The sequence below is a fragment of the Marmota marmota genome, unplaced genomic scaffold, assembly GCF_001458135.2.
Source record: "Marmota marmota marmota unplaced genomic scaffold, marMar, whole genome shotgun sequence".
Taxonomy (NCBI): Eukaryota; Metazoa; Chordata; class Mammalia; order Rodentia; family Sciuridae; genus Marmota; species Marmota marmota.
This window is the reverse complement of record NW_025999968.1, coordinates 43,192,244-43,217,678: the sequence shown is the minus strand read 5'-3', so window position 1 is coordinate 43,217,678 and position 25,435 is coordinate 43,192,244. Positions and strand designations below refer to the sequence as shown.

Below are 25,435 nucleotides of genomic sequence, written 5' to 3'. Positions count from 1 at the left end.
CGTAAATTCAGTCTTTAATAGTATGTATTGCATAGAACATGGTCTATACAAAATAAAATCTTGTAATCTTTATGTAGTCACTTGATACACTTATAGGAGATGCCACAATTTTATGTTATTAATAATTCCGAATACTTTTGACGCCTTTATTTTATTCAACATGAACTGAAAATGGGAGAATCACAAACAAATACCTTTGTATGACTATCTTTATATCCATCCATTTATCATCATTAAATCATGACAATGATTCTTTTAATTGAGGATCCCATTTTGAGATTATTTTTTGAGTAGAGGGTTCTCAAAGCCATTTGGCTCTTCAGGGTGTTACACTGAAGGCAATAGAGACTTAATTCATAGACTAGGCAATGAAGTGCTCAGAGTCTTTACAGTTAATCTCCCCTTGGAAATCCAAGTCCCCAGCTAAAGCACTCAGGTTTAACTGTGGTATTTGGTTAAAGTGACATGGTACAGATGCCTTATACTCACAGATATGCAGCTTTCCCTTCTTCCAGTTCTTTACTTTTGCCACTGGAGCCACTTTTCTTCCCACACATTCTCCTGGTGATGCACATCAGTAGCCCACATTGTCGAATAAAGAAGCAGCTGACATCTGTTACCACAAGTATTAGCAAAAGTGCAGCAACTCCTAGGCCAATGACTGCTCCAAGTCCAAGACCATTAAAAAGTGTGTCTTAAAAATAAAGAAAACAATTTCATTAAATATCCTAATTAAAAAGCCTAAACAACCAGTTTAAAAATTAATCCTAACCAAGGTATATATTCAAATAAAGAGGAAAAAAGTGATAGTAACTGGCAGACTTCAACTTCATGATTGTTAGGACCTATTATCTGGCTTTCAAACCATATTTTAAGCATGAAAAGTTAATGACTTAAATTTTTTCAAACTTTCTTTTCTTAAAAAAAATTCCAAGTAACTCTTTTCAATATACTTCTAGATTCCCTGTGGGGAAGATTATGAATATTATCATATTCCAAACTGAAATTTATCAGAAAGTCAATGTCATTATAGATCATTATGATGTTAAAAGGAAAATATAGTCAAAGATCCTGTAAGAGAGATGTTACATAAATGTTCTTTATGGAAATATTTTAGTTTTAAGACTTAAACTTACAAAGGAATGGCTCTAAGCACTTTGACAGATAATGTATTTTAAAATACTGATGAATATTTTAAAAATCATCATTTTAGAATAAATGGTTTGCTTGTGTTTTTCAATTTTAACAAACAGATTCGATTATAGGCTATTTTTACCAAGTCATGGTACTGATGGCCATGAAAGGTCATATCATGAAAACTCATAGAGAAGGAGTGTCAATTTTCCAAAACATATGGCTGCAGGAAATTCCCAATGATATGCATAAAATATTCACAAACAAGAGGACTGGGAATAGAAAGGATTATGCTGACTGACAAAATGGAAATGATAAGGAGGAAGCTAGTAGTAAAATAAATCGTTACATGTCTGTACTTGAATACAAGGGAGGACCATACAAATATAACAATATAAACACTTGATAGTGTGTTATCTAAAAAAATATGATAATGTAAGATAATTTTATAGACACTCAAAATTATTAACATATATATGTTAAAAATTATTTATACATTATAAAATTGTGATTATTCCTTTGAGTAATGAAATATATTAATTAGCAACCATCATAATGGCATGCTCTTTATATCACTGATATGGAACAGAAATGACAGATACAGGTAGATATATAAATTTGGGTTTTAAGAAAATGACTCATAAAATATATATAACAACATTTTTTGTGTCTTATTTTCAAATTTAGATTGCTTATTTTAATAATGACTAAAGAACTAGTGACTCAAAATCAGAAGAAATGTTTCTATCCTTAATCTACCATTTGCATTTGAATACATTTTTCTTGCAGAAGGAGTTTCATATCCACATTTATTTTAGTTTTTCCAGGAAATAAATATAACTCATTAATACTTTAAACATTCTTTGAGTTAAAAAATAATATTGCTGTTTTTGACTTGCTGGCCTGGCTTATTATCCACTTCCAAATAGAAATGATTGTATTCTGCATCTATTGTTTAATAATGAATATAATTCAGATAAGAAATATGTTTGATTACATGTAAAGCTAAAATATTTTCAAAATATTTTAGATTTGGCTGGTTAGTTTTCAAATGATAAAATTTTATTTGTGACCTTTTTAGAATTAAATATATTGATCTGCTTCATTTCTATCTTTAGAAAACTGACTGTGTAAAGCATCTTATAGTAAAGGAATATTGATGATAAAAAAAAAACTTTCATTCTTTTCTAGAGAAACATAAATGTTTTTATATTGGAAATAAAATTTTGAAGGTTATTTGAATTTTATATTTATGTAAAAGTGTATTTATCTGTGTCATTGCAGAGGATAGAGGTAAGCATCAAATAAGTCTAAGCATCAAATAAGTCTCTCTCTCTCTCTCTCTCTCTCTCTCTCTATATATATATATATATATATATATATATATATATATATATATATATATAAACTGTTTAAAAATATGTCTTTCATTCCTAAAATTCATATGAAAGAATAAGAGATTCCGAATAGCTAAAGCAATTCTGAACAAGAAAAGAGTAAAAGGAGGCACCACAAAATCCTCTCTCAAATTATATTACAGAACTGTAGTAACAAAAACAGCATGATATTGGCATCAAAATAGACATGAAGATCAATGAAAAAGAATGGAAGACACAGAGACAAACTCAAATTTTCACAGCCATCTGATACTTGACAAAGGTACCAAGAATATATTGAAAACAGACAGCATTTTTAATAATTGGTGAAGGAAATACTGGATATCCACATGTACTAATGAATTTTGATCATTATTTTCCACCTCTCCCCAAAGTCTAATCAAAAGGGATCAAAGATGTAGAAATAAATGAGAAACTTTGAAACTGCTGGCAGAACACATAGGGTCAACTCTCCATCATATAGGTATATTCACTGACTTCCTTAACAAGATTTCCTAAGCTCAAGAAATAAAATGAAGAATCAATAAATAGAATGGCATCAAAGTATAAAGTTTCTGCACGTCAAAGGAAACAATTAAAAGAGTGAACACAGAACTTTGGGAATGGGAGAAAATCTTTGTCATCTACTCCTCTGATAGGAGATTAATACTCAAATATATAAAGAATGTAAAAAAATCTCACTATGAAAAAAATAGTACAATTTAATAAATGGGCAAAATAACGAACAGAATCTTCTCAAAAGAAGAAAAAAAAAATGACCAAGAAATATATGAAAAAATGTTCAGCATCTCTAGCAATTAGGAAAAGGAAAACCAAAACTGCATTAAGATTTCATCTCACTCCATTCAGAATGGCAATTTTCAAGAACAATAAAAATAATAAATGCTAGCTAGAATGTGGTGAAAAAGCTACACTCTTTCATTGTTGAGTGAACTGAAAGTTAGTGCAACAACTCTAGTAAGCAGTGTAGATAGTTCTCAGAAAACTAGGAACGGAACTACCATATGAATAATGTATCCCACTCTCAGATATTTATCCAAAAGATCTGAAATCATCATACTGTGGCAATGTAGCCACTTTGATGTACAATTAACAATAGCCAAATTATGGAATCAACCAGACAGATACCTGTGAATAGATGAATAAATTAAGAGAACATGGTATATATACAAAATGGAGTTTTACTCAACCTTAAAGAATGAAAGTATAGTATTTGCTGGTAAATGGATAGAACTGAAGCATATAATGCTAAATGAAATCATGCCTTTGTGGGTACATGGAGAAAAATCATCCTAAGTACAATAAGCCAGACTCAGAAAATCAAGGGTTGAGTGTTTTTTCTTATACGTGGAAGCTAACACAAAATAAAGGAAAGAAGATAAATGGCAAGGGGATTGGATATCATAAAGATATAAGGAAAATCAATGGAGTAGAAATAAGATAATGGGAGGGAGGGAAGAAGAAAGGAGAAGGAGAAGAAATATGGAATGAATTTAACAAAATTATGTTCCTATATAAAGGTACCAAAGAAAATTTCACATTTATGTATGTGTAGAAAAAAAAAGTAGTTTAGTAGAGTAGATGAGGGTGAATAGGGGGAGGGAGAAAGAGAGGAAACATGTAGCAGGAATTTGATTGAAATGATTTTCACAAAATGAACCCAAAATACTGTTTAATTATAATGCTCTAATAAAGAAAAAAATATAAAAAGTGGTTTTTATATTTAAAAAAATAGCTTAAAAATATACTCAAATTATATTTCTCATATCCTATAGGGTAGACTATAATATATATAAAGCTAATTTTTTATTTTTTTCTTCCACAAATTTATTGTTATGAAAATTTTATTTAAAACATTGATTTTTCAAAATTATAGCCACCTATACAATGATAGTAGTATAATGACCTTTTATTTTAGAGACAGAAATTTCTTCATTTGTAATTTAATTGTGCCTTAATTGTGGCTTAAATGTTCAATAAATTGGAATTGAGTATAAGTAAACATTAAAAGTACTTTAAATTAATTTTTTTCTTTTTCGGGTTTTTCAGAATATTTACAAAAGTTTTTTATACCATAATCTGTATGACACACTGTTACCTAAAAATAACAGTATTATCCTCTCCTCTTCCTGTAATAATACTGTTATTTTTAGGTAACAGTGTGTCATATAAGGAGAGTAACTAAGATCAGAGTAGGGACGAAGAGCAGGAGAAGAAGATTAACATTTAACAGGGATGAGAGGTGGGAGGGGGAAAGGGAGAGAGAAGGGAAATTGAATGGTAATGGAAGGAGACCCTCAGGGTTATACAGTGGAGCGGGTAGAGAGAGANCTAAGAAATAAGCCAAACCCCCCAAAAAACAAAGGCTGAATGTTTTCTCTGATAAATGGATGCTGATCCATTGTGGGGTTGGTAGGGAAGAATGAAGGAACTTTGGATTGTGTAGAGGAGAGTGAGGGGATAGGAGGGGCTGTGGGGATGGGGGGAGGGTGGAGGATGGGAAAGGCAGCGGAGCACAACAGACACTAGTATGGCAATATGTAAATCAATGGATGTGTAACTGATGTGATTCTGCAATCTGTGTATGGGGTGAAGGTGGGAGTTCATAACCCACTTGAATCAAAGTGTGGAATATGATATGTCAAGAAATTTGTAATGTTTTGAACAACCCACAATAAAAAATTAAAAAAAAAATACAGTATTATCAGTTCTTCTTTACAGAAGAAGGTCCAGAGACATCAGTGGCCTAAATCATATAAAAACCCTTAAAATTAGAACTGTAGAAATGAAAGACTGTTTAACTCCAGGTCCTATATTTTTATGTGTCTATTGTAGTCAATATTTTATATTGGATACTCACCATGAAATATTAAAATACAGGAATATATTTTGATAGATATAGTGAAATTTGTAATATTATTATACAATTTGTATCCATTTACCTGTTTTATTAATCAAGTAAAAATTACTTAACAACTATTAAATGAGATACCAGAATATCAATTATACAACTTGTATTTCTGCTTTCAGTTTTTTGATGTCATTTAAAACCGTTCTCATGAAACATGGACTTTACATTGGAATTTAATAAAAATAAATAATTTAGGAATCAAACAGCTTAGACATCTATCTTTGCCTCATATTTAGTATTGAAATAAAACACGACAAAGGAAAATGAAGAGAAGGGAGAGAGGATAGGATTAGGAAGGCAACGGAATGAATCTGACCTAACTTTCCTATGTACATATATGAATACACTCCAGTGAGTCTCAAAAACATCTACATCCACAAGACTGGGCTCCTAATTAGAATAAGATATTCCCTATGTTTGTATAAATATGCCAAAATAGAATCTACTGTCATTTAGAACTAAAAAGAACAAATAAAAATATATAAAAGAGCAAACATGAGCATCAGTCTGAGTTTATTTAACTTCTTGCTCACTGCATCATTCAAACTTCATGACATTTGGCAATTAACTACCTCAATTGATCTAGTTTCCCAGATCTTTATGTCATTGTATTCTAGTTTCTATTTTTTAAAAAAGTATTAAATTCAGAAAACTAAGTTAAATAAAAATTTGTTAAATATATAAATTTTCTTTTTTTCTGTTATAAAATTCTCTACTGAAATGCTGAATGCATTTTAATGAAATTAATTGTATTTGACCATACCTGTATGACCATTTAGTAATAAAGTCATTAAACTCAGCCTTAATCAGGTGCCATGGTACTTGCCTATAATCCAAACCACTCAGGAGGCTGAGGCAGGAGGATTGAAAGTTCAAGGCCAGCCTCAGCATCTTAGCAAGGCTCTGAGCAACTTAGTGAGACCTTGTCTCAAAATCTTAAAAGGGCAGAGGGCTAAGTATGTAGCTCTGTGGTGAAGCGCCCTGGGTTCATCCCCAATACAAAAAAAAAAAAAATAGCCTTCCATTTTGACTCCTTAAATAACTACCATTTTCTTAAACTGTTTCTGGTTTTGTGCATATAATCTCAAAGTAGACTGAAAATGAATTTCAGAACATGGAGTCACCATTAGACAAGGAGAAAAACTTAAAGAGATCTAAGATGAAGATTGGTTGTTGCTTCCAGAAGAGTGGTAACTATTTTGATGAGCAATATTGCTCAATATAGTAAGCCACTAGATTAAAAGTGTGAAAGACAAAGAGAACACATTTTTCAAAAAGCCTCTATTTGTCCCTCATCATGACATTACATACTATGTAATCTATAATGTGGAAAGATATATTATATAGTATACAGGAAAACAGAGATGAGTCCATTTGTGCCTTACATACATTTTCATGGTTCATCCTTCTAGGGGTAACTCCAAAATATCAGATGGAAAATACATGTACAAATCTACACAAAAATAGGTATGTGACATGTGTGGAAAGATCAAATTAATGAGACACAAAAATCTGCATCTCACTGCAATTCTATCTAGTGAATTATAATGACATAGAATATTTTGGATTGTTTGTAAAGAGTAACAATATTCCTGAACAATCCTATAAATTAAATTTATTTAGATTCAGCGAACATGACAAATTATTGTTAGAACTTGCATCATTTAAAGAGTGCAGAGTTCATTCTTCAATTGAATAAATTTGATGCTTTTATAGAACATAATAAAGATAATACATAAGAGTTATTAAATTAAATTGAATTAAATTAAATTAAAAGAGTTATTAAATTAAATTGAGAGTTCTTAAAAATATTTTTAGATATTATATGTTATAAAACATACCCCCAAAACATCATCTTTGAGACACATATGAAAAATCCAGTTTCAACAGCTTCAGTTGAAAATATTAGGAAATATGTAAGATGCCAAAATGTTTATTGAAAACATTAAATGTACTGAAAATAGCAACACATAATAAATAGGCAATTTTTACTCTTAAAATACTTAAAGTACTGGAAGTCTTTTTCTTCAGGGGATATTTTCTCTACGATTTGGAAAAGACCTAATATTTTCATTTATGAATATCTAGGAATTTTATTTTCATTGTTGGATTTCATAGTGATACCTAACATATTTTCCAATCCTTTGGAAGTGTGTAAAGGGATATCTAATGTTCCTTACAGGGATGATCATAGCCTACTAAAAATATACTTAATTACTGAATAGTTTTAATTAGTTAAAAATTATGTTTGGACTTCAGTAATTTTCTTAATTAAACAAATGGACAATGATAAATGTGTATAAATCCACATAAAACCATATATTTTTTGTAATACATTTTAAGTACTTAGGAAAAATTTCTCCAAAATTATCTATTTTTATTGGTACATTTCAATTATACAGAATGATGGGTTTCATTATGACCTAATACACATATGTAAAAATAAAGTTTGATCAATTCCACTCCCCAACATCCATTTATATATATTTTTTTATATTTGAAACATGATATTTAGACCCTATTTTCAGATTGTAATCACAAATAGAAAAAAAAATTGATTCACTGGGGTTATAAAATTCACTTGAATTTTATATGAAATCACTGACATTAGTAATCTGTGAATGATGTGACACAATTTTCATTTATATGAACACTACATTTCCATTCTGTAACATGAGGAAGTTCTTCCAACATTTATGCTGTCCAATGTGCACCTCCAAATGGATGGATACATTGAATTTTGATTTGTATTTAATTTCCCTGTATGAAAGAAGAATGTTTGAACATCTGACACTTCCAATGTCAACACTCACTATATCAATTAGAAAGAAGAAAATCATGGCAAATTGCATGAGCAAGGATGATATAAAATATGATACTCCTTTTATTCAAAATTAAATTAGGCTACAAACTCTACAGCAACTGTGACTGGATTTTAAAGTTTTGGCCCTCTCTAGGCTACTTTAAAAAATACTTCCTCTATACATTTAGAGATAGATTAAGTGTACCTTCCCAACTACTTTTTAATTTTTAGTGTAAACAGGTAACATAAAGTATTTATAAGCATAAAAATGCAGTGCACTTCAAAAATATCAAAATTAACTTAGAAAGATGATATATACATGACTAGATTTCTAATATCTTTGTTTTTTACACAGTAGATTGTGTTTTTACCTATCAGCAACCCATGCACTATCATTGAAAATATCTAAATAAAATCATTATTTTATCCTTGGTTTTACCATTGATAAAATATCAATTATAATACTCACACATTCTAAATAAACGCTCCTTTAAAATCATGTATGAAAGCATTCTGAGAATTAGTAAGCTTTACATAAATGTCATTATTTATTTGCCATATCTATTATTACAGACATTTTTATTTGTAGTACCTTCTTGTTATTGTTTATAGTACTCTTTAAATAGATTTTCTCTATTTTTACCTAAACAGTTATGAAGTGTAAATCCATATTTTACAACTTCTAATTAAACTTAATTACTTTTCTTTTTTTCTCTTTTTTTTTAAAATTTATTTTTTCACTGCTGGTGCTGCACATTTTAAGTGCATGCTCTACTCTAAACTATACCACCAGTCCAGAAAAATTTTGAAATACAGTTGTTTTTGATAAACTCTCTTTTTAAGGTCTATATCTTAGGATCATTTCCATTTTTTTTTTTTTTTTACTTTTAGATACACATTATGGAGTAGACCAAGGGAATAAAATGAAGGAAGGGACAGGTGGGACAGGGAAAGGCACTGAAATTAATCTGTCCTAACTTTCCTACGTACATATATGAGTAAACCAGAGTGAATCTCATCATCATTCACATCCACAAGACACTGATTTAAAACAAACAAACAAAAACCCACCACCACCACCACCAACAACAACAACAAAAATCATATAATTAAATATAAGAAAGATCATTTGAAAAGAGGGTGGGGATAGGGAAAGGAAAAGAAGACGGGGAATGGAAGTACTGTGGACTGAATTAGAACAAATTATATTCCATTCTTCTATAATTATGTCAAAATGAATCCTATCACTATGTATAACTAAAAAAAACCCAAAACGATATTTCTTAAAAAGAGTATTAAGTATTAGAACCACCTTACAAATTGTTCATAAAAGTGTAATTTTTTAACTCAAAAAAAAGAAATTAATTAAATTTTTAAAATATCATTCTTTTATAAATTTATTTATTTTATTTACAGTGTAAATTGTCTTTTTGGTAATTCCCTTACACTTAAATGCCATTTAAAAAAACATTCTTGATCTTTGTACAACCAAACTAAAATTAAATGACAGCCATATGTTTATTAGACATACTTATTGTTGCTCAAATGTGATGTTGACTTTTGTTCAGTATGGGGATAGATGTATTTTTTTTGTGCACTCTTTAATTATAATACTTTTTGTCTTCCTAGTGCATCATTATTATTTTGTTATTGTTACAATTATATTTATTTTATTGTTTTTTCAGACAAATCCTTCTTCAAAAAGTAGAAAATAAGATAAAAGCTCTCAAAAGGTAATACAAAATGGATCAAATTTGCCTCCCTAAAATAAAGATTATGTTTCTTTCATGTCCTCATCTTTTAATCTGCCATATCTTGGAACATCATATCATTCATTAGATTCTTAAAAGAGTATTTATGTCTTTCAGTTTCCTCATGAAATAGACTTAGTGGCAATTTTTTAAGTTCACTGAAGTTTATGCTATTCAGATATAAAAGGACAGAGAAGTCACTGAAAACTGTGTGGGCAGAACATGTCTTGTGCAATTTTCAATGAATATTTTAAAGGTAAAAATATGCAATGGTAATAAAATCTGTAATCATTGTTAAAAGAATGTGGTTATCCTAAAAAAAAAAGCTACAGAAATCTTAATAAATTAAATTATGAGAAAAAAGTTTTTAAGTATAAATTTTTTTAAATATTAAAAATAAATTTACATTATAATAATGAGTAAAGTCCATATTGGTATGAAATTATAACAGCTTAGTCTGAGAATTTTTAGTTTTTAATATTTTTGCAAAATAATTTGTTCTATTTTCAAATGATCATATATACAGTTCATAGAGTTTTATTAATGGGTCTAGAAATAAATTGTAAAGTTCATGTGAAACATTAATACATTTAAATTGAAATTTATTTCTTATAAATTTTTAGTTTTCTTTATTCCTTTATAATAGTATTAGCAGTGTCCATATATTATTTGAGAGATTTGAAAACTTTAGTTTTTATATATTATAGGTAAAATTTACTAATAATGTTTTTTAATGAACTTTCATAATGAATTTATTAAACACATTTTTCTAGAAGAATACGTTTTAAAATTAATGTACCATTATATAATAAGGATTGATTGTTGCAGAACATTCTCAAAATATTTACTGAGCAATGACTATGTATGAGAACAATTGGTAATTGCTAATATTATATAAAACTAAATAATGCAGAATCTTTGTCCTAGTGGTGCTCAGTAACAAAAGAGAAGGTAGGACTATAGAATAAACTAAAAAAGGAACAATCTGGTGAATCCCTTTCAGGAGTAAGCAGTTTCACACCCTATGAAGATCATGTAATAGAGAGATTGACTGCCTAGAAGACATAGGGATGCTTCATTAAGCAGGTGAAATCTGAACTGGTCTGTCTGAAGTTCTGGTCAGAGAAGGGAACAAAGGCTCTTCTAAGAGAAGCAAGTGGTGTGTGCAAACATAAAGGGAGTGAGGAGGTATTTTTTGGAGTACAGTGAGGAGATCCCTGCAGGGGGAAGTGCTGCCTACACATGGGGTGAGTAGAGTGGTAGGGGAGGACTTAAAAGATACAACATGTTATTATTTTATATTTTAAGTATGACAGGGTTAGGAGTTACTTTTATGGGAAAGAGTAGCATGATCTAACTTGTGTTCGAGGAGGGCGTATTCCAGAACTGTACAAGGTGGTCAAGATGCATGTGAAACAGGAAGAGAAGCTGATCATGGCCCTTCAGGCCAAGTGGAGCCTGCACCAGGAACTGGAGTTCCTGCCTGTAGACAAGGAGAAGCTGCCAGCTGTGGGAAGCTAACCATAATGTTTTAACAGAACTTGATCATATTTGGTAAAGTCTAATGTGGTTATCCACGTATATTTTAAATCCTCAGGCTGCTTTCAGTACATTTTTATAAAGTATTCTTGTCTTTTATATGGACATATTTATGTGCACTCAGATGAATAGGCTCATAAATTGTAAGCTCTTGATACAGACAACCCATGGCTTATTACCAAAATTTATTTTCTCACACCCCTTATTTTAAGGAGCGTAAAGACTATATTTTCATCGCTTATTCTTCTCCATGGTGTCTCTATTCTCCAGTATTCCTGAGGGCTCATCATAATGCTCTGTTACATGTATCACTACTTATTTTACATATAAATGGCAGCCCAAACCTTTATTTCAAATCACTTTGCACTACTTGGAGATAGTATTTTGTAGGAGGAAGGATAAAAAGGGAATAATGATCAACCAAACTATTTTTATCCCCTTTAATATCTGTTTCAGGGCAAGAAAATCTATCTTACAGAGGACATTTGATTTAATAATGTATATTGGTAAAATAGCATATATATAGTGTTTAAATGGCATTTACATTTAAAATTATATACTTTTCCCCCTAACACTTTATTTTCCTATATATCGTTGTATACTGAGGGAGAATTATAAACTAAATACACTTTCAAAGTATCTTTTAGCAGTCTGATGTTACAAAATATCATATTTCTCACCCAGGGATAAATTAATTAAAAAGTCCGCACTCATCATTTAATTCATTACAATGTTATTTAAAAGCTCAAATAAGAACTAGGCTGATGACTTTCTTCTATGGGAGATCATTATGTATTGGAAGGTGTAAGACACACAATTTAGAATGTAGTGTGATTCATTGCTTTCTTATTGGCAAAAACAAACGAAACAAAACAAAAATCAGAACAAAAACTTGGGATAAATATAAAGTTTATGGCTGGTGGTAAGAAAGCAAGATAGAGAATACAATTGAGAAAGTTTTGAAGAGTGAGAAGAAACCTTCCATTTTATGGCAGAATTCAATTTCTACCACAAATCATGAATAAAAAAGAGGTATAAAAATATATGATATACATGTGATTAGCAAGTATGTACAGATATTAAGGATGGGATATGGGAGATGAATGGTGGGAGCTGGGCTTAAGGAGAATGGGTTTGAAATTTAATATGTAATCAAATAAATTTAAAAAAATATTACAAACTAGCAGTGCCAACAACAACAAAATTTAGAAAGTGTGATCATTTTCAAAAAAAAAAATGGTAGGAGGTCATTAAATGTGTTAAGCTCAGGAAACAGAATCAGCAGCAATATTAAGAACAGTTAGTAGAGGTCTGTGCTATAGCAGTGGCTGTAGAATGTCAGCTACTCTTACTTCTCTCTTATCCATGCCCATTTCTTTTCCATAGTCTATACAGGCATGCCAATTCCCTAACTTATGTTTGGATTGAAAGGTGAGAAAGCAGTTAGATCCAGCCTCTTATATGTGATCAGAGATTGAAAAAAAAAAAAAACAATAATAATTAATTTCCATTAAAATAGTTTAAAATGAACTGAATACCAGAGTCTAATATTATAAAATTATATTACATGTATGTATGATTATGTATAACTATTTTGCATATTTTACTTGGAATAACATTTTAAGTGGTCCACCATGTTAACACTGCTATTTAAATATCTTCCCAATATGCCTTAAGATTTTAGTATTTCTTTTAAATAACTCTGTATAAAAAGCAAACAACCTAAAATATAAATATATACACTCTCTAGAAATTTCTATGCAAATCTCTAAATTACTGATATCATTTGCTGTGAGAAATTTTAACATAAGAACCAAAATTAAAGAAAATAAACTGTGCTAATTTTAGGGGGGGAAAAGCATGGCTGAAGACAAAAGAGTAGAAAACAGATTTCTTTTGGTAAACATTTCAAATTACTGAAAACTTTAGAAATTATATTTTAGAGGTTATTTTAACAAATCTGGAGCAATAATAAACCACGAGAAATTTTGGAATATGTGAAGTCCTTGAACAATAAAATACTTATTACCTTATCTACATTGAATATCACATAATTAAATATGTGACAAAAATTCTCCTTTAGAAAAAAAAAAGGAATAAAGAGCATACAAAATATTTTCTATATCTTTCTCTTTCTCTTTTTTTGAGGGGGTGGGAGTACTCGTGATCCAATCCAGGGGTGCTTTACCACTGAGCTACATCCCCATTCCTTTTTATTTTATTTTATGTTTTTTAATTTTGAGACAGAGTCTTGCTGAGTTGCTGAGGCTTTTATCAAATCTGTGATAAACCCGCCTCAGCCTCCAGAGTTTCTGGGAGAGTAGAAGTGCTGCACCACACCTAGCAATAAAGTTGGGCTGTTTTGTTTTTGTTTAGGTACTGGAGATTGAACCTAGGGCTTTATGCATGTTATACAAGCACTCTACTACTGAGCTAGATCTCCTTATTATATAGTCAAATTCCTACTTTTGAAGTTTATTCCTACACTGGGCACCGTGTAGTCTTCACATCTGATGATATGTATTGGAATGCATGTTGGATGTGTCTTTTTCCCCATAAGAAAAATGTAGTGTTTATTGGCTAGTAGGAAGGGGAGAGAGCTTTGTAAATCTGAATGACTTGATCTGAAGAGATACTGGCCAAATTGGTTAAAGAACTGAATAATTTAAATGTTCTTTTCTTAAACATTACCTGATCCAGTTCATTTTTCTGTTACTATAAGTTTTTGCATTTTTTAATCATATAAGACTATAAATGCAAAATAGAGAAAAATACTTGTATGGTTTATACTCTTATTCTCTTCGGAATTTCTGATAACAAAGTTTTTAGTTTTAGATATTAACTGTAGTGTGTCTTAGGGACTTCAAATTTCTAGAGTTACGCCAAGAGGAAAAAATGCCTACATAATTAAAACTACATGTTTTAAACATGTTAGTTCATTTATAATGTCTCTTATTATATGGTTCATATTAATTAGTACATTTTATACTATCAACTATAAAATAGAAGTATAGATTTTCAATTTACTTCAAAATCTATTATGGCAAGTAACCAAGATATACCTTAATAGGTAAATGGATAAATAAATGAAAGTACATGAAATACTATTTATGAAGAAAAAGTCTTATTAAACCATAAAAATACATGGACCCTAAATATATATTACCTTAAATAGATATTACTAAATGAAAAGCTAAAAGCTTATTGAAAAGGGTTCATACCTTCTGATTTCAACTTATGAAATTCTACAAATAGCAAAAGTCACAACCAGTAAAATGATGTGTGCTTACCAAGGGTTAGAAGGGGAGTTAGGGTGAGTAGACAGCACTAAAGAGGGTACCCTAATGGTTGGTACATGTCATTATATATTTGTCCAAACACAGAAATGTAAAATAACAAGAATGAATCTTGGTGGAAATTGTGGATTCTGGGTGACAGTTTCCATTGTCAAAAAATGTATTGATGTGGTGTTTGATACAGAAAACAGTAAAGCATGAGTAATGTCAAGAGATCTGTGGAAATCACCTTCCTTTCAATTGTTTCTGTGACACTAAAACAGTTCTAAAAATTAAAGTCTATTTAAAAGGACAAAAAATATTATGATGCTTGAATGACTTTAAGGGAATGACTTCCATGCATGTGTTGATTGAGAATTCTATAAAACTAGGTTCATTCTTTCATGTCCTCTAGTAACTAAAAACACAGTTATGTATTAATAATAAACATGTATATCTTAAATGCTTTTAGCCTTGCTATTTTATATGATGGAACTCATCAGAAATCTATATCATACTTTTCTTTAAGGAAATATTTTCTATTCCCTCAAATAAACTTCATGACAGAGCTGGTCAATCACAGATCAGTATATTAAAATCCTAAACAACATTTTAACTGTTTTCTACCAAAAAGAACAGTGAAGCAGAAAAGTTTTCTTGTCATTATTTAAGAAACTCAGATAATTTTGCATTTAACATTCTGCACAGTATACATATCTAATTCAGCCTCTGTAAAAATAAGAGAAATAATAACCCCTTTAAGATTTAGTTCATGGATTACTGAAAGCAAATGTCAATTTGAGAAAATAATTTTTATTTCTCCTTTAACAATATGGAAATGAAAATATTCTTCTATTTTAAATATTTTATAAACATTTTCTCTTTGCAATTTTAAATAAAAAATGAATAAAGAAACTTTTATAAAAGATTATGAGTGTTTAGGCTATATATTTTGACTGCTTAAAATGGAAATAATAGATACTGAAGTAGAAACACCAATTTTTTGATGATATTAAGTAAAAAATATCATTTTATAAAACTAGTATAAAATTACCTATTTCTACCAATAATATAAATTCATTCTTTTAAAATGTTACCGTAAATGGATAAAAATAAGAAAAATGACTAAAATTTATTGGATTCCACAGATATAGTGTATATTTGTTCACACTGATTGTGGGAAATGAATGTATATAATTGTTTACGTCAAAAAGATAACATTTATCTAATAGAAACAAATTGATTATACATAGTTTTTCCTCTGACACATAGTGTTTTCCACAGGCCAATTAAGAAAATAGCAAAGAAACTAGGTAAAGATACAAGACCATATAATTTATAGACTAGATATACATATGCCAAGTTTAAATTGTTTAATCTAATAAATATATGAGGAAGATATCCCAAGTTATTTAACTATGTCAGTGACTTGTTATTTGACTTCTCTTATTTTCAGGTTTCAATTTAATAGAGTTTTTTAAAATAATACTTCTATCTTTCCACAAATCTCTTCTGAGTTTCTTCACATACAGCTCAAAATAATAGTTATAACAATTTAATGAAGGAATAAAATGCTTAACAGTTACCAAATAATTCCCATTTGATATTGCTTGGTAATGCACCGTCAGTAAAAATAAAAGTAATAAGAAAGAAAAACAACTGTTTTTCTCTAGGTGCAGTAAACTTTGGTCAGTATTCAAAAGTATACATATTAATATTAAATACAGGTTGTACATTAAAATTTCAATATGAAATGCATACAAATATTTTTAAACAGGTGGTAGATAGATAGATGATACATGATAGATAGACTGGAGTGGGCTGTTTTGGAATAAGAGATGAAGCATTTTTTAGAAGTAATTTCTAGAATAATTCAAATCCTGCAAACAAACATTTCCTTTTGTAATTTTTGCACTAATTTGTCAATCTTTGTCTAGCAATGAAACAACTGATTGTGTTTTCATGAGATTATATATTAGTTTTCAATTCATGTCTATGGCTTATTCACTATTAAAATTATTTGAAGAATTTCTGTAGTGAAAAGTAACAATTATTATCTATATCAGTACTCTTAAGAAAATGTTGGAAATGGGTTCAAATGATACATCTGTAACATGTAAACTGTTCATCTTTCTATGCCTTGCCATTCTCCTCTGAAACATAAGATAAATACTACTTCCAATAGATCTTATGAAGAGTGAATGATATATTTCATTTAAGGCATTTCCAGTGTAGGATATAGTTGCTGTTCAAAATACAAACTGCTCATAATTTTATAATTCTTATTATATGTCAGACTTCCAAAGCCATTATTTTTGTTTCATACTTTAGCAATAGATGAGTAGAAAATCTTAGTGATTTTTTCCAACTATATTATTATGCTGCCCAAAGTGAAAGAAATTATCATGCATGAACCAAAGTAATGGAAGAAAAATCACTTTAGGCATTTATGTCTGGTTTTATGAACTTTTGCCAACAATTGGTATTACTCAACAATCTTTACATTACTGCATTTATTCACTATGTTCATGTGCTTTATTAAAATGTCATCTGATTATTTTGGCCTTCCAGTGTGATTACATATTTTGATAACCTAGAACCAGGATACTATAAACAACACTGGGTATGTTTCTAAACTTTTTCAAGAGATGATAATTATAAAAGTCAGAGGGTATATTTTTGTCTAAAATTTGAAATCATTCAATTAGTATATGTTTATTATTATTTCCTGGCTATGTAAATAATTGTTGAGCTGTTGATTTTGATCAAGTTAGAAATGAAAACACACAAGGACAAAAGGTTGTACCAGTAATAAAGAAAACACATATAACAAAGCTTTTCCTCAGTTTTCTTTATTACAACATGGAGACACAAAGGTACCGAAAATAAAATGACATTTAATATACTATGAAACACATGCATAGGATTACACATAGTGCTGGATATTATGTTGGGGGTTTTAAATAAGAATGATACTGAGGACAATACACTTATAACATGTACATTTTTTTTCAAAATAATCTGTGATGAAAACAAATGCAATTAAAGTGATCAAAATAGTCATTTTAAACAGAAGTGTTATACATAAAATCAACATAAGATATGATAAAAAAATTCTTAAAATAAAATTATGAATTGTGTATGTTATTTCAAACAGTAATTTTAGAGAAAAAAAGACTAAGAATTACTTCATAGCAGCTACTTAATACATACATGAAATTAAAGTGAACTCATTAAAGTGATGCTGTTTTATATTATGCAATTTCTGCAATGTGTAACATTATAATTTGTTACCTAAATGGGATAATAAAGATTAAGTGAACGTAATTTGAGCATATACAGTTTTTTTTCAGAAAGTTAGCAATATACCTAGATTTGTTACAACTAACATAAAATTAATTTACACTTAAAATGAAATTAATTCATTTGAATTAATAAATATTTACAAAGTAGATAAAAAGTCTATCAACAAAGGACATCAGATATAGTTTGCATTGTCTCAGATATACCAAAAGAACATGAAAAACATGCACTTTTTATTTTCTTGGATAATGGCATTTTGTAATTAGTAAATTGACATTATAAAACAATTCTGCTTTATTTGGAGCATTTTAGTGACAGAAGGTTTTGACTTAAAAATTAGTTTAAAGCCAGGGGACATGGAGACTTACAACATTGTTACCATCCTCATCAGGTTCATAGTCTTAGACAAAATGACAACACTAAAAGTATTTGTAAAATAAAGTACCAAAGTCAAACACATTTAGTGTAATTTCAGAACAATTAAATTACATTTAAACTAAATGTATGATTCCTTAGATAAAATTCAGATTATTTGATGTGTTTATCAAGGTTTTAAATAATATAGACTAAGCAAAGAGCATACCATAACTTTGTATTTAAGAACTTAAAAAATAACATTGTATTTAAAAAATTAAAAAATGTGAACTCCAGAAAACTCTAATTTTGATGGTAATTTGGAACAGAATTTATTAACATGTTAGAAAGGTTATTTTTCTTTAGTTAACTTCAATAATTTAAATAGTAATGTTTTATGAAAATTTAGGTTAACTATAAATTATTAATACTTAAGTAGTTTATCTATGACAACAGATTTGGAAATGGACTTGTAACCAATTTCAATTAATTTTGTAATCATTGCAAGAGTTACTTGTATAGCATTTATATATTCATTTACTTGAAATATGTAAACTTGAGCTACTTGCAAAACATATTAGACTTGTTGAAGATTTTATGACATATTTCTGTACCATTATTGGGCCAAGACTTTAAATTTTACCAATGATTAATAGAAAAAATAATAGTAAAACTAAATCTTATTTATTCCTGGTTGGAAAAGAGAGATAGATACAGAGAATTATAGGAAGGGGAGAGAGGAAATAGAGAAATAGAAAAAAATAGAAAAGAAAAAAAATTTAAAAAGAAAGCTCACTTTATTAGGACTAATTTAAAGATTTTTTAAAGGATGTTATATTATACCTAATAAATATGAACCATAATAAAACACACAAAATCCGACCATTATTTCCTTTATCATCCTGTGTCTTTATTCATTCAGGGAAATTATATTATAAGATAACAAATGATAATATTTAATCTAAGTAATGTCATAGTCGATTTATTTCAAATTAATAATGCTACTGATAGTATAACTGAAACTACCAATTTTTACTTGTTTCAAATTTTTGTAAAAAATTTCAAAATGTTACAGTAATCTTAAATTATCAGAAATATTTTTTATTTACTACAAAGTGAAAGTATTACCACACATAATATTGGCTGTTATTTTTCAAAACTAGACCCAAACATACTGATTATATTGATGTCATAAATTTCTGTCTCAAATTGCTAAAATATTTGTTAATTAAAATGTTATTTTCTGTTCTTAAGTAAGTGTATTATATTAATAATTAGAATACTTTTAATTGATCTAAATGTGTTCTTCCATATTCAAAATTATGTGGCTAAATTCTTTTATGCATGATATACCTTGCTGAATACAAATTAATAACCAGAGTTCTGATTATACATAATTGGAACTAGCTGGAATTTTTCTTAAATTTAATTTAAGTCAAACATAAAAAATGGGTATTCTTATATGAAATACATTTGAATTAAATTATTATATTTTTCCAAATTAAATCAAACTATATACCTTGTATACTATTATGCATACTATTAACTTTAATTATTAATTTAAGAAGAAATTGTGAATATTTTAAAAGTCTAATTTATATTCAAAAAATGTTTTGTATATGTTTGTTATATCTATATATAAAATTGAAATATTCACATATAAAAAAGTAATCCAATATTCACTACATATATTTAAATTCTTTAAATATTTGAGATATGTTAGGAAAAGTGAGAATAAATGGAAAGAAATGAATAAATGGATTAAGCCATTGGATATTTCAACATTTTTCATGTCTACCAGTAACATATATATGTGCATCTACATGATGTTTTTGAAAAGACTCTGAATACATAAAATTATACTTACTCCTAATGACCAATAGTATGGGGATAGAAAGTATTGAAACTGGCAGTTTATTTGAGGTCTTTTCATGTAAGAAAAAATTTCATAAGGAAGAAAAATATACAGCTACCTCCTGGACATACTGTGTTATCACAATTGAAGCACCATGGTGAATATTTGCACCTCATAATGATCTGATAAATAATTTTAGAGTTTTGATAGGGACTGAGGGACCATTAAGATAGATAAAGGAAAGGAGAGTATAGGAAAAATTTGGGAGCCAAAAAAAAAGGAGATATTCTGAAATATGTAGAAAGATATCCTGATATTCCACATACTAATAATAGCAATTACTTCTCATGCAAAAGTAAATTAGTTTAGCTCTATAACTGGTATATATAAGAGAAATGATTTAAAATATTTTAACATTGGAAGATATGATAAAACATCATTAGACATAGATACATATTTCTGATTACATATAATTAACTCTATACTTACCTTAATACACTAGTTCATATTTATACAAATTAAGACACTAAATTGTATTCAAGAATCCATTGAATGGAAAAACATCATTAGTTGAAATTATAGATATAGTTAAAATAATTTTTAATTTTTATGTATTGTTTATGAATAATCACATTAATTTAGTCAGATACTTATAAAATAAACTGTCAAATTTCATGGTTGCATGAAGGAAAGGTAAAGTTCATGTAATAAAAAAATAATTCAGAAATGTTTATATTATTAATAGTTTGAAATAATCATATAACTTATAATTTCTAAGGTCTCATTTATTGAAATGCAGTAAGTTCATTATTTACAGTTTTATGCTCTCTGATTTCTCATGAAAATGAAGTCAAGCACAATTCTGTTATTTTTAGATATCAGAATTTTTTCAAAGAATTTATGCATATCTCAGAGATGAAAAATAAGCGTTCACCTAGACTATACATTTCTCCAAAGGACAAATTGTTTATTTATGTCTGAATTTAAAAAGATATATTCTTTGATCTTCAAAAATTCTACATGCACATACCCCTTAATAAATTATTCTAAGATAACATTTTTTAAAAATTATTTAATGTTCTTTTCCAAACTGTAAATGTTACAGTGCATTTCTATGCAAATCTGACCTTGAATTTTCTTTGTGTGTGTCACTATTGGTGACCTTGATTGGCAAAATGTCAAATTTCAAAATAAATCATCTTGTCTTAAATTATTAGGTGCATATTCCATGTACTTCAAAAATAATATTTTGTAATCCTAATTCAAAATAATTTCCATGTGACTTTTCAAGATCTTTCTCATGAAAATATTTGTAAGTTATTGAAAGTTCAAGTTAGATTATAATGAATAAGGAAAAAATCCTGCAAGTTTTATTAAAATTCCTTTCTTTTGCAACATTTTATACACATTAATAATGAACATATATTCTATAATCTCAAATATCAGGAAATATGATGTAATTATAAGTAGTTATCTGGTCAACAGAACATAAGCTGTAGTTATTTGAAACAAAACGTCTCAGAAAATGGTTAGATTTCCTTTCTGCATGAATTGGAAATCCTTTGGGGCAGAAAATAAAAATGCATATATATATTTGAAACCAGGGAGAATATATTTGTGTTAAAAATACTGCCCTTGATAAATGAATTTCAAGGCCAGATCCCAATCATTTGATTCATCAAGTAAGTTATAGTCTCTTTGACACAAATATGTAAATCCTGTTGCTTCTAATTCGCCTAAATAAGTAGTAAAAATAATTTGCTATGATGGAGTTGCAAGTAAAAAGATAAACACCACTCTCATTTTAAAATTATGAAAACACTAAAATGAAAATTTTATGGTACTTACTTAAATTGAGTTCCACTTTAAAATTAAAATCTAGTATCACCATCTTCTTGAAAACAGTGACTGAAATATTACAAGGACACCCACTGACTCCCAGGTGTCCAGGGAAATGCAATAACTAACTACACATGTTGTTAGAACAGAAGAATTTCATACTGGCTGAACATATAATCTGAATCCATTGAATCGAGGTCATCCTTTTAAACATATTCAAACTTAATGTATTTACTCTGGGGCAATTACAAAGAAATATTTTCACTTAATGAAAAAATTAATTTGTATTAAATTTTAAAAAGAAGCCCTATTCATATTCATTCCTTCGATATTTTATATCAATAAAGAGAAAATATTTACAAAGTAAAGATACATATATGATAAGATACCATGTCTATGTTTTGTATAAATGGTGGACACTATGAAATTTTAGAAAGGTTCATTTAGTTAGAAGTTTAAATTTAACAATAACAAACATCAATAGAAATGATTCACAATTATATCAATCAAATTATGACTTATATGATTATGGCCATGGATATTAAGTTGCATTTGCAAAGTAATCAAATGAAAGAAGACTAGATACAACACATACAGTTTAAGTTCTAAATACAAGTGACATGATACTTAGCAAGGTCAACTTTAGAAATCAAAGAGATCTTTAGTATAATGCATATTATTCCATGAAATTGGTACTAGAAGAAACAATTCTGTTTGAATTTCCTTCAATGCTTTCTGATAAATTACCCTCACAAAATGTTAACAATTTGGGTAAGAGGAGAAGATCTAATTGCTCCTGTGTTAACATACGTGCAAGATTAAGAGGAGTTTAGAAAATCTTTTATTTTTTTTAGATTAAGCTTGTTAGTACTATTTTGTTTTTACTTTGAAGGGCACAAAAGGAGACATCATATAACATAACAACAACATTAAAATATGCAAGACAAACTTATGGCTATAATGAAAGAAAACCCAGCAGCATTCAGCTGCCATGACTGGCTTCCATTTTCACCTTTATTCGCTTCACAGCATTTATCTGCATGATGAAGATTGTGTTTGAAGGTAGAAAAAGAATAAAAATAATTAAGAAAAAAGGAATAAAGTTACAAATATGAAAATAAAGGAAAAGAAAAATATGACAGTAGGAAAGAAAAAAAAGAGAAAATAATTAATGCAACATTAACACATAGCCATCAACAACTACTAAGATTAAATAACTTTGATATGAGAAGAAAATTATTAAATTGTTTATAAAACGTTTCTAAATTGTTGTAACCTATTAAAAACGAAGATGGGGTTAATATCAGTAAGGTCTATTTCAGGTTATCCAGACACTAATTCTATCATTGATTCTTTAAGTGTAAACTCGCATTTATAAGTTGAAAATACGAATTATAAGGGACAAGTTACTAAGTTATTTCCTCTGCTATGGGAAAATTCACAGCACTGTCCTAAGTAGGAACTAATATATTCTGCAAGATTTGAGGTGACTTTTCAACCACAATTTCTTAGAATGCATATTAAATAATTTCAGTTACATTTAAATAATATATTAATTACCAAAAAATATAAGTGAAAATTACCAATTCACATAATGAATATTTATTTGTAAAAAAAATAGAATATAGGAGAATTCATTGAATTAATCATGTGCATATTGTGAATAGATATCATTGAACCTCTTCTACAATAATTTTGAAATCAATGGCATGAAAGTAATTTATAAACTTATTTTTTCACTATGTATTAAAGCAATGAAATATTATTGTGGGTGTGGTATCAATTCTTGATGGACAATTCTAGAGAGTTAAAATAAATTTCTCCATGGTTAATCAGATTTTAATTTCAATATTGCTAATGTCTTTATTTTGTACTAAAATGTAAATTTCATATAAAGATATGAGTTATTCACTCATGAAAGATTAGTGTTGTTTTGAAATATTGAAGGTCACCAAAATTATTTTACTTTATAGTTCATTAGAAGTACAACTAGAAAGTCCATAAAAATACCAATTAGCAATATTTGTTAGCAATTGACTTCTTAGTGGTAATTCATGTAATTTCTTTTTTAGCTTGTCAATTTTGAACAACTAGTATGTATTTATCACATGTCTCCAGATGATAGAATTATTTTACCAACAGAAATTGATAATGTATGAACTGAACTGTCCCCAAATTATATGAATAGTCTAAATTACACATCTTCTCAATAACAGCAAAAGTAGAAGGAAGCAGTTACTAAAAGGTACTAAGGGCTTTTCTTGGTTAAATACAAACAATATCAAACATTGTAACCCAATAGAAATGATGGGACATTATATCAAAATAAATTTATCTCTGAGAATTCCTTAAAGTATTAAATTAAGTCCAAGCTAGCAATTTAATAGAACTTTTAGTCATTGAAATTGTAAAACTAATAAATAGATGCCATTTTGTCAATGTCTAGTTTCACAGATAAATTCGCAATCATTTGTCTAATAATTTGCCATAACCACCCAATATTTTCAGTATTTATAAAATACAATAAAATAGTTATGCTATATGAATTTTACAAAAGACAACATGATTTATTTTACATGCTCTATTTCTATGTTAATGAAGACACACATTTTAAAATATATACATATTAAATAAGAAGTAAAAATGTAAATATATTTACAATGATAAAATAATTTTAAAATTAAAAATAAAGACAAAGGGAAAATGTAACCATTAATATGTACACATGGATAAAAACATTTTTAATAGAATGCATAATTTATAAGTGAATGTGAGCAGACCTCAAAAATGGTACTTTAATCCAACAAATTAATGTATTCTAGATTCAGCCTATTGTTTAAAAGAAGTTAAATATGTGTAAACGCATATAACTAATGGCTTTTTAAATTTAAGATATGAATAAAACTCATTTGGATGGTATAAAATGCATGCTATATAGAAACAATTTAAAATCAAACTAACTTTTATTTTTTCCAATTTAAATGAAAAGATGGAAGATCTGCTGTTTACCATAGATAACTAATTTAAGATAGGAGTTTAACATATATTTTATTTAAAAATGGGAAAAAAAAACAAACCACATGATTATCAGAGTAGCTTTAATTAAAACATATGGAGATCATTTTTCATATTATACAAATATATAATGTTAACTCTATAGTATTCTGTTGATTTAAAGGCTCCAACTTCCCTAGCATGGACTCAACAGTTGCCTTAAGGAAACTACATCTATATTGAACAATTCTGCATCTATTAGGACATGTGTTGGATGTCT

General features: G+C 28.3%; 1 protein-coding gene across 3 annotated transcripts in view; it reads right to left on the bottom strand.

Annotated features, from left to right (window-relative positions):
* Ncam2 (neural cell adhesion molecule 2) overlaps positions 1-25,435 on the bottom strand; it is a 479,693-nt gene that overhangs the window by 18,762 nt on the left and 435,496 nt on the right. For 2 of the 3 annotated variants that reach the window (XM_015478659.2, XM_048803530.1), the window contains one exon: positions 490-694. In XM_015478659.2, coding sequence (XP_015334145.1) covers positions 490-694 — 205 coding nt within the window. Of the gene's footprint in view, positions 1-489; positions 695-21,154; positions 23,198-25,435 lie in introns of those variants that run through there. The other variant, XM_048803529.1, reaches the window with a different exon arrangement.